Source organism: Belonocnema kinseyi, chromosome 1 (genome assembly GCF_010883055.1).
Source record: "Belonocnema kinseyi isolate 2016_QV_RU_SX_M_011 chromosome 1, B_treatae_v1, whole genome shotgun sequence".
NCBI lineage: Eukaryota > Metazoa > Arthropoda > Insecta > Hymenoptera > Cynipidae > Belonocnema > Belonocnema kinseyi.
Window position 1 is genome coordinate 105347546 of NC_046657.1, and position 10676 is coordinate 105358221.

A 10676-nucleotide genomic window follows, 5' to 3' on the forward strand; every position below is an offset into this window, starting at 1 on the left:
GAACAGTGCCGAGACGAAAATTGTCGGTCCCCGAGCTAGATTCAATCTTCTTATTGCAATATCGGATATTTTGTGTGACATTTGTCACTTAAATGTTGCATAATAAATAGTGGAGAGAGGGTTATTGTGACCGGTTCTGAATGAAATGTCCTATAAATTACTATTGAAATATGATTTTGATGTGTGTATTTTTTAAGGTGAAGTTCGCATTATCAGCGAAGACTTATATCACTAAAATGCTCTTTACTTTAACAATATAAATGTTGTAGAATGACAAGTATACAACTAAATAATTCTGGAGTAGTGTATGTGATAAAAAAATTTCTACAGACATTTTCATCAGTAATTAAATGTTTTCTTATCAATCTAACTAAAATATGTGTTGCAAACTCTAGTAATTCATTCTTGCTTCCTAAAATAAATACAGTGCCGTCTTTTCCCAGAAAAAACGTGATGATAAAACATCACGTTTCTCACATGATGTTGCAAAATCCACAAAATCCACAAGCACGTACGCTATTTATTATGTTCCAAAGATAACTATATGAACCGATTTTTAAATATTTTTTAATTGCTCTCTTTTGTTGTTGAGTAAAGTGAAAAATGTCTATTTCTATAACTTTTTTTCATCTTTTTATAAACTATAGAAATAAACTCGGGATCCGTAAAAACAATTGTAGTAGCACCTAATACATATCTATAAACAGGTGTACTATTTGAACAGTCATTCACAAAAATATATTATACTTTCACTAATATGACTTTAAATTGATTTAATAGTGATTCTTCACCAAAAAATGGTGTCCTTTTAATATATTTAATAATGTTATACATAAAGTTATAGAAACAAATACACTATTTGGCCACTTCTTTACAGAATATATTCTGTTAACACTAAAAGGACCTTGAATTGACTTGACCCAGGCGGAAAAATTATGTATAGTTTATATATAGTGTTAAGTTTTATATATAATATTTATTTGTTTTGTATAAAAAATGTATCGAACGAATGAATATTATATATAATACTTCACACTATATATAAACTATATACAATATTTCCGCCTGGGACAGTGTTATGATGATAAAAAAAATCGATCTTTGTAAAACATCTGTTATTCTTTCAAAAAAACTGTATCAACATATACGTTGTTTCGTTGTTACCGAAGGATAACAAATAAAGTTGCAAAAATTTCCATTTTTTCGCTTATTTATTGATAAAAAAGTGAATCGAAATGATTAATTTAAGTATTTAAAAAAAAAATATCAAAATCGATTAAGAATTGTCAACTCTGGGCTGTTTTAAACCAAATTTTAACGTTTCGCCTCACTATGCTCCACCATACCCGACTCTTCCCTATCTCATTTGTTTATTTTCAATTTAAAATATATATAATTCCGTATACATATTACTTTAAACGTATTACTTTATAAGAGGAATCATATCCTTAATTATAAACTAAGATATTGGAGAAAAATAGGCAAGAGGGTTTTCTCTTTTTTTATTACTAAAAACTGTTGAAATAATAAAGAAGTGTCTCATCTTCGCGAAAATTGGGACAAGTAGCCAATTATTTTTCATAAGCTTGTCTAGTCGTCCCGAACTTTCCAGACATTTAGTCCATCCCCTTTCCCAACTCTCTTATTTTTTTGGGACGAATAGACACAGCCACATAATAAACAATTTCGGATATTATGAGTCTTATTTTACAGATATAATTGAGCGGACGGATTGCACAACGACCTTAGCGCTTTGATTCAGCCAGCCTAGTAGACAAGAGAGGGGATAATGCGTTGCTACGGGCCGAGTTAATTGGACAAATAATTTTGAAACTGTCGTCATATCCAATCAACACGGACCGTAGCAACGCATCATCCCCTCTCTTGCCTACCAAGCAGCCTGAGTCCGAGCTCTAAGGTCGTTGTGCAATCCGCGCGCTCAATTGTTTATAGGATTCGAACTGTTTGTGAAAGTATTGTGTCTCATATATATTATTAAGTTTATAGCTGTTATATTCGATTCATGGTTCTTTTTAAAACATGTATATTGTTAGACAAAAACACTAAACAGCCTGAATCAAACAAGGAACTAATTTTGCACCAGTGTTTAATGCTTTGTCATTTTCCTTAAGTGTTAAGGAAGAAAAGATGATGAAATTTTTAATGCTCGGTTTGATGGTTAGTCACATTATTGATTTTGCATAATAATCTTTATTTTTCAGATCTAAAGGAAGAAATTGCTTCTTTTTTAACAATTTTAATTTTCAGAAGTTATATCATTAACGTTATTAACGTTAACAAATTTTTATTGTTTTGCCTTATTATCCATTACCGTTTTGACGATGTTTTAACAAATTAAATAATTAAAATTCAGTCACATAAAAAGATAGAATAATTACATAGGTCACAAGAGGACGAAAGGAGGGAATCGAGGGTCAAACAAGACTCGAAGAGGTCTTATTCAACTTCCTAAAAATCACATAGAATGTGGAGGTCTTGCAGAGGACCTGACAATATGAGTATGGGAATTTTGAAAGGTTTTAAATAGGGCCAAAGTAGATCCAAAGGGATTTAAAAGAGGACAGGGTGGGTTATGTAGGGCTAAAGTAGGTTCTATTTGGAATTATGTAGGGCTTGAATAGGGCTAAACTTTCGACTCAGGGTGTCCGTGCTAAGATCAGAATTCTCTAGATAGATAAATACATTTTTTTCAAATATCCATTTACAAACCGATTGAAAATAGAATATTCAATTAACCGTAAAAATTTTCTTTCCTTGTAATTAAATACTTACTTTACAGCAGGCATTATATTACAAATTGTGGCATTTCCGGTAGTAGGAGCCGTTAAACAACTCTAGAATTAATGGACTTAACGATCGAAATTAGCATAAATTACACGCAAGATTGTGGCAACTTAGAGCCCAATAATTATCTGTATTTCTGTTTCCATTGTTCTCGCTTTATTTGCGAAACGAAGGGGAAAAATGGCGACGTTATAAGTTATGCTTGGGGCATAAATTTCAACACCTTCATCAACTTTAACCGAAGAAGCATAGACTGGATTCATTTACATAAACGATCCTATCGACAATATTACGATTTAGAGTAGCGTGGCTTGCAGTTGAGGATTTCTGCATGGAATATCACACGATCTGGAAATATGGGTGTGCAACTATGGTTCATGAATTTTACCATAAATGTTACGTCATACCCAATAAGCGTGATATTTATATAGCCGGTAGGCTGAGCACTAAAAATAATTGATAATGTGCATATGGAACCCTAGCGGCAATTGCAGGTGGCAGCACCTGTCGAACGATTCACGTGATATTGAGGGGGTCAACACACTTTTGAATGAATGAGCATAAATATTTAATGTATTTTTTCACACTGAAAACGAATCTGATAACAAAAAATATTTCAAATGGAACCTGCAGCATTTTTAACGATTCAATTTGAAATATAAAATTGTTGAAGCATTCGGATAAAGTTCATCTGATTACAAAAATAATAGTAAAAATACCCGAAAATTCGATTGATAAAGTAAAAAACCGCAAACACTATAAAATTGATATTTTTCTTTTTTTTAATTGAATAGTTAAAATTGACAAAAAAGCTTTGAAAAAAGTTGTAGATCCTCTAAAAATACACCTTTTATATTAGGTTGTAGCAACGTGTACCGTAATTTCGGTAGAAATAGCTGGATTTTTTCGGTGCAAATAAGACGGGGCTTAAAAATGGGCTAGTTGTACCGAAATTTAGTTACGTATATAGCTGGATTTTTAGGTGTGTGCATACACTTCTCTTGTGTCATACACAGTTCTTCAAAAAAAACTTTTTTTTTCGAAAAAAAAGGAAAATGTTGGTATTAAGTGCAGAATTGCTCGGAATAAGACGTGTGGCACTTATGAGATAAGTTTGAAGAACATAAAAGACGTATTCTTTCGCGGACTATGATTTTTATTTAAGACTTTTTCCTCAAGAACCAATTTTGATCAAAATATAGGGTAAAACACAGGTTTTGGTGTTTTGACCTTGGAAATCAAATTCCCGAGTATTTTCACCATAATTTTAGTAATCATCAGGTCAGAATAAATGAATATACCTAGTTTGAAATTAATCGGAGCTAAGTACTTTTTGCAACTGCACCCAAGCGTTTGATGTAGGATTGTATACAACTTACAAAGATTTAGATAATAAGGGAAAATAATATGAAATGGACAATAAAAGCCCGCAGTATTGGAAAATTTCAAGAAACAATAACAAATAACAGCAATAGCCAATAACGATTAGTAAGATCAAAAACAACTCCTAATATCGGTCAATAAAAATACCTAGCAATGGAAAATAATAACTCACGACGGGCAATAACAACCGATAAAAAAAGCTAATAAATTTAAATTAACAATAACAACCTAAAGTATTAAAATTTCAAAAGACAATAACAAATAAAGGCAATAGCTAATAACGAAAAATAAAATCAATTACAATTCCTTGAATCGTTGAATAACAATGCCTAATAATGGAAAATTATAAAAATTAAGACCCAATAAGGACAGCCGATAAATAAACCAAAAACCACTAATGGACATTTGACAATAACAAAACTTAGCAAAGAACAATAATAAACCTTAGCAGCATGCAATAACAAGCTTTAGTAAATATCAATAACGATGAAAAGCGACATCATCTTAAGGATCAGTAACACCGACAAAATTACCGTTACAGATGGAAATCAGAACCCCTATAAAATAAAAATTACAAAAACTATCAAACAGTCAAAAACTTCCAATAGCGTAATCAAATTAGCACCCTTAACTCACAGTATCACTGAATAAGAAAACCAATAAAAATGAAGTAAAAATCCGAGTTACCTAGCTAAAGTGAGAATCAAAATAAAACAAACAATAAGACAATAAAAGAGCTATCAATAGTGGCAAAACACAGCTCCTAGGAACTACAAATAATAACTTACTTCAACTCTCTCAGCCTAGACTTCCGATATTTTCCAAGCAAAATGTGATGTAAAAGAAGCATGTTCCACCACAATACGTTTAGACTAATCATCACTTACAAAATTAAACTGCTTGAAAGGTGATTTTAAAATTCTATCATGTTAATGTCCACTATCTTAAAAATAATTTTAATTAACTTATTTGAGCCTTTAGTTTATATTTTCCTTTCTTGAAGATGAAAATAAATTAGCAAGAAATGCCACGAAGAGAATTTGTGATAATGCAGAGTTTCGAACATTTGGATTTGCAGCACATCGCGCAGAAATATTTCCTGGTATTCACGTTATTACCCTATGCAATAATTTTTTTAAATGTAAAATAAACATTTATTTTATTGTTTCTTCCGACAACAAGAATTCTGAGCTAGAGTTTTTTTCCACTTGCGAATAATTAAATATAAAAAATAAGCAGAAATTTTATACAATTTACTCAAGTATTTTTATTTATTATTAAAATTATATTAATGTTTGCTCTAATGTTTGTGAACGCGAATGACCCTTGTTTTAAAAAAAATCAATGTTTAAAGAACTAAAACAATTGTTTGCTTATAATTTGATAATAGAAAGCTAAAAATTGCAAAAGAATTTTATGTTAATTCAAAAAAGTGTTTAATGATTTTAAATGATTTTTTCTTTGATGAAACCTTAGTCTTACAAATTTGCAATGTATAATATTTTGTTCATCAAAAAAATTTATATTGATATTATATATATGTGTGGGTGTGTGGAGTGTGTGTGGAAAATAATAATTCTATCAATAATTTTGTAAACTCTATTATATTTCCCTAATAAATTTTTGATTTTCAAAACTTTTTTGTAGAATTGCAGAATTAACAAAGGGTTGAAGTTTCAGAAAGCACATACCTCCCATTGTTGTTGGAATGTTTAATTGATAATTATCTATTGTATTTTTCATTACGTACAACAGAAGGTTCTCTCATCTACAGAGGATTTTGTAATATTTTCAAATACTTAAGAACACAAAGCTTCGTGCATTTTTAATTTTTTTTATAGAATTTACGTTCCAGAACAGAAACTAAAGCAGATGTATTATAATATTTGTTGCTATTTAGATATACATACATATAATGTCAAAATAACAAAAATGTCAATTAAATTTGTTAAGAACGCTAAGAGAACTCGGTTTTTTGGTATACGCTTACATTTTTCAGATGTATATAGTTTTATTATCTTCCAATTTTTATCCGAAAGGTAAACAAGGCACAGGACTCCAACGCAGCGACTTTAAAAATTATCAAACACAACTTTGGTTGATTGGGATTTTTTGAAATAAAACTTTATAAATATAATGTTAAAGAAGTTTATTTTTTTGTTAAGAGTCCAATAACAAAACAAAATCATGCTTCAATTCTCTTCTTATTGTGTTCTTATTTTCCAATCTTCCTTAATCATATCACTACCTTTTTCCGCAATCATAATAGTAGCTGCCAAAGTATTTCCTCTCACGACTGATGGCATATTCGAAGCATCAATAACCCTAATTCCATGTACTCCATAAACCCTTAATCTTGGATCAACAACAGCCTCAGAATCTTTCGTCCCCATTGTACATGTCCCAACATAATTTGTAGCAAAAGAGGCATATTCAACCACAATACATTTAAAATAATCGTCACTCCCAAACGCAAACTGCTTGCAAGGGGAATTTGGAACTCTATCAAGCTGATACCCACTATCTTTAAAAATTTTAGTATCTGCGATTTTCAAGACAATACGAATACCTTCAACTAAAGCATTTATGTCAACATCTGATTCTGCTGTGAAATTACCCGGATAAATTAAAGGATTACCCAAAATTGGATCCGTTTCATTAAGTTCAATATATCCTCTAATTTTTGGTGAAAGCATGAACACGGATGCATTAAGACTATCGTAATAAGCAGATGGTTGATATGACATTTGATTAGAATCAAATTGTACTTGAATGTCAGGGGCATCCTTCCTTTCTGTGAATTTTGTTTCTATAAAAGCCATAACAGAACTAAGACCTCTTCCAGAATCCGGACCATCGTGTGTTTTTAAATAACGGTTTACATCCTCTTTCATTTTCTCCAAAGTGGTTAGAGTCGCGTAGCTCTTATTCGTCATAGAAAAATCAAGTAGTCCTATTTTAATGTGGTTGTGCAAATTGCGTCCAACAGGCAAGTCTTGAAATATGGTAATGTTGTGTTTTTCCAAAATTTCTTTTGGTCCGATTCCAGACAGCATGAGTAGTTTTGGAGATTCTATTGTACCTGCGGAAAGAATAACTTCTTTCTTTATATAAGAAATTTTAGATTTTCCGTCATGTGTATATTCAACACCTAGAGCTTTTTTTGTTTTTGGGTCAATTATCACTTTCGTCACATGAGCTTCAGTTTTGATAAAAAGATTGCTTCTTTTGTTCCTGATTGGTCGAATGAAACCCGCATTTGTGCTTACACGGACTCCATCTTTTACAGTCCATTGAATATTAGATACGCCTAATTGTGTTTCGCCATTTGGATCGGTTTTTTTAAATCCCAGTTCTTGGAAGGCCTCAATTACTCTTTTACTGTTTATATCTGTGTAGGGGTATTTTTGGATGCTTTGGTATCCTCCAGTTGCATGGTATCCTGGATTGTCCTTAATTGTCTGAAAATTAAGAACTAAGATTAAAGTGAACATTTAAATACAAATATAATATAGAATAACTTTAAAACCCTTATTACATCTTGGTCACGATTGTCTTCCGATTTTTTGAAGTAAGACAATACTTGGTCATAATTCCAGCCAGTATTTCCCAATTTAGCCCAATCTTCAAAGTCGGCTCGGTTTCCTCTTGTGTAAACCATTCCATTAACTGCACTTGAACCGCCCATAACCTATAAATTTATTAATGAATATTGACTTGAGCATTTTATTAAGTAATTTCTTAAACAATATAAATACTTAACCGTGCATAAATTAGGTTTATTCTATTGGATGTTCTCGCATTTTTCTTGTTTTTCCACATTAATGGAACTCTATAAGAAAATCTAACTATATTTTTCTAACAATCGAACTGCTCTTGGGTGAAAGTCAGTCGAAAATTCGTCTATTTTGTATAAAATTCATCTCTTTGACTAAAAAATTTACCAATTTTCTTGGCAATTTTTCTTCTGGACTAAAACATTGTTTTTGTTGGGAAATTCAACTATTTTTTGGACCTTTCTCTTATCGTGTAAAAATTAATCTGTTTTACAGACTTTTAATCCTTTTTGGTTAAAGTGTAACAGTCTGTTTAAGCATTTATTGGTTTAGTTAAAAATCAAACTATTTTGTTAAAAATGGTGTTTTTTTTATTCGAAAATTTTATTATTTAATTTTTTGTTTGAAAATTGATCTTCTTTAGTTAGAAATTAATTTTTTCTTAAAAATTTGTCTGTTTCAGTTAAAAATGTAAGGATTTTGTCAGAATTTAATCAGTTTTCGTTAAATTCAACTATCTTTTATTTTAAACTGAATATTTTTCTTCGTCGAAATATCTACTGTTACATTTTTTTGTAGCTTTCTTTCTCTAGGCTTTTGAAAAAATTCATTTTTATGTTGAATATTCATAATTTTTATTAACAATTAATTTATTTTGTTGAAAATTCGTTTTCTTTTGCCTTCGTTTGTCTTCTTGACTTTAAAATTTAACAATTAAGTAGAAAATGCAACTATTCAATATAAAATTCAACTTTTTTAGAATAAATTAATTCATTCTTCATTAAAAATTAATTTTCGCAAGGATGACTTTATTGACTAATTATTTTGAACGGTTTTTTTCATAATTGATTAAAAAGTCTTACTTAGTTGCAAAGTCATTTTTCAGTTCGAACATTTATCTCGTTTTGTAGAAATTTGATCGGTTTTGTTTAAAAATGCAACTCTTTGGTTAAAAATCAATTTGTTTTGTTGGCAATTCAACTCTTTTTTGATTTAACATAAAACATTTTCTTGGTTAAAACATCAAATATCACATTTTTAGTTGAGATATTAGTACAAAAATGTTAAGCCTATTTTTGAGAATGGTTTGCAAAAAAAATACACACGATAATGAAGAATGGTTTTTGACGTTTACTAATACTTCCTTAGACTACAAAAAAATGTTGGATAAAAATTGTTTCCTTAAAAATTGTGACCTTGGAGTGTCCTTGACCGCGCATCTGGTAAAAATTTAGAGTCGACTTTGTGGCAAGAGTTTGAGATTTTGGTTGCCTTAAACACAAAAAACAAAAAACAAAAAATGTCTGTAATTGTAGTTATGTTGGCTAAGTTTAGATACAAGCTTTTTCGAAAATTTTCAAATTTCGAAAAATGGCAGACTTTAGAATACAAAAAATTTGTTTCGGCAGTTTTTTTCACCTAAAAAAAAATTTTTCAAGAAAGCTCGTGTCTAAACGTGGCCGCATGTATACCGAATGATTTCAAATAAGAAAATTCCCGAAATTCGAAGTAGTTTAGAAGAACTCATGCTAAACCTTATAAAGACTACGACTTTTGAGAAAACGCGTTTAAAAATATATTTTGGGGTAAAACATTGGCTATACCAGGTATGAGTGATGCCGCGAGCGCTTGCCACAGAAGCTCGTAAAAACACCGACAGTGGCCACCCCCAAACGATTTTACGTTATATTGGGATTACCCATAAATAAATTAACGAAAAAAATTACGTGAGTTGGTAAGGGGGATAGGGTCCAAACTTTCGAGACCTAACAAAGGGGATATATGTTTCAAAATATTAGGAGAAAACGACATTATTTATGCATGGCTCCTAGGTGGTATATAATTTTTTATTTAAAATTTCAAAAATTACTTAACTTTCCCCTGACAAATAAGCACGATTTCGTTCTGCATGAATTTAAATCTGGCTGGACGTTATATTTGTATACGATGTTACTTCCGGATATGAGTGAAGTAAAAGCTGGCACCTCGGTAACTTTTGGTTCCTCTGCACCATCTTCCAATAAAAGAACCTAATTTCATTGAAAAGCACATTAAAATGAAGGATAATTAAAAATTTTAATTAAAAAATTTTAAGATCTTATTCTTGTGAAGTAATTATCTTACATTGTGTCAGCAATGCATCATAAGAATATATTTATCGCAATGGATCATGGATTATATTATGTTGCCGAATTTTTGACTACGATAACTCATGTTCATGCTATTTACCCAAATTAGAAATGAACTCTGTTGACCGAATTCATTTTAAATCTTGCAGACAATCTATGCTCATGTTACGGAATTATTTGCCACTCTAATACGTTGTTTTTCCAAGGATTTTTTTTGTTGGACAAAGTTATAAGTATTCGTAGTTGAAAAACAAAAAACGCGAATTAACAGAGAATGTTCAGAATTCGTCTTGAAAGTTGATATTTTTAATGTAGTAGTTTTAGTAGCTCTAAGAAAGCATCCAAAAGTGAATGTTCTCACCTCCAAGGCTCGCGGCCGCTCGCAATAATATACCTACATCATCGCAGGAGATTTCAAACATCGTATTGGATTGACTGATAATATCCTAATCTCATCAGTCGTTTGATTTAGTCCGTGGCTATGATACGAGGGTGGATCAAATATAAACCGGAATTTTACAAATACTTTTCTTAGCCAATCGCAAGCACTCTCACAGTGTAGGTTCTTGTAATGTAGTGTATT

General features: G+C 30.8%; 1 protein-coding gene across 1 annotated transcript in view; it reads right to left on the bottom strand.

Annotated features, from left to right (window-relative positions):
* Positions 1–6392: 6392 nt before the first annotated feature.
* LOC117179393 (glucose dehydrogenase [FAD, quinone]-like) overlaps positions 6393–10676 on the bottom strand; it is an 8998-nt gene continuing 4714 nt past the window's right edge. Inside the window, exons 2-4 of the mRNA XM_033371137.1 lie at positions 9851–9994; positions 7718–7879; positions 6393–7640 (exon numbers count right to left, since the gene is read on the bottom strand). Coding sequence (XP_033227028.1) covers positions 6393–7640; positions 7718–7879; positions 9851–9994 — 1554 coding nt within the window. The remainder of the gene's footprint in view (positions 7641–7717; positions 7880–9850; positions 9995–10676) is intronic.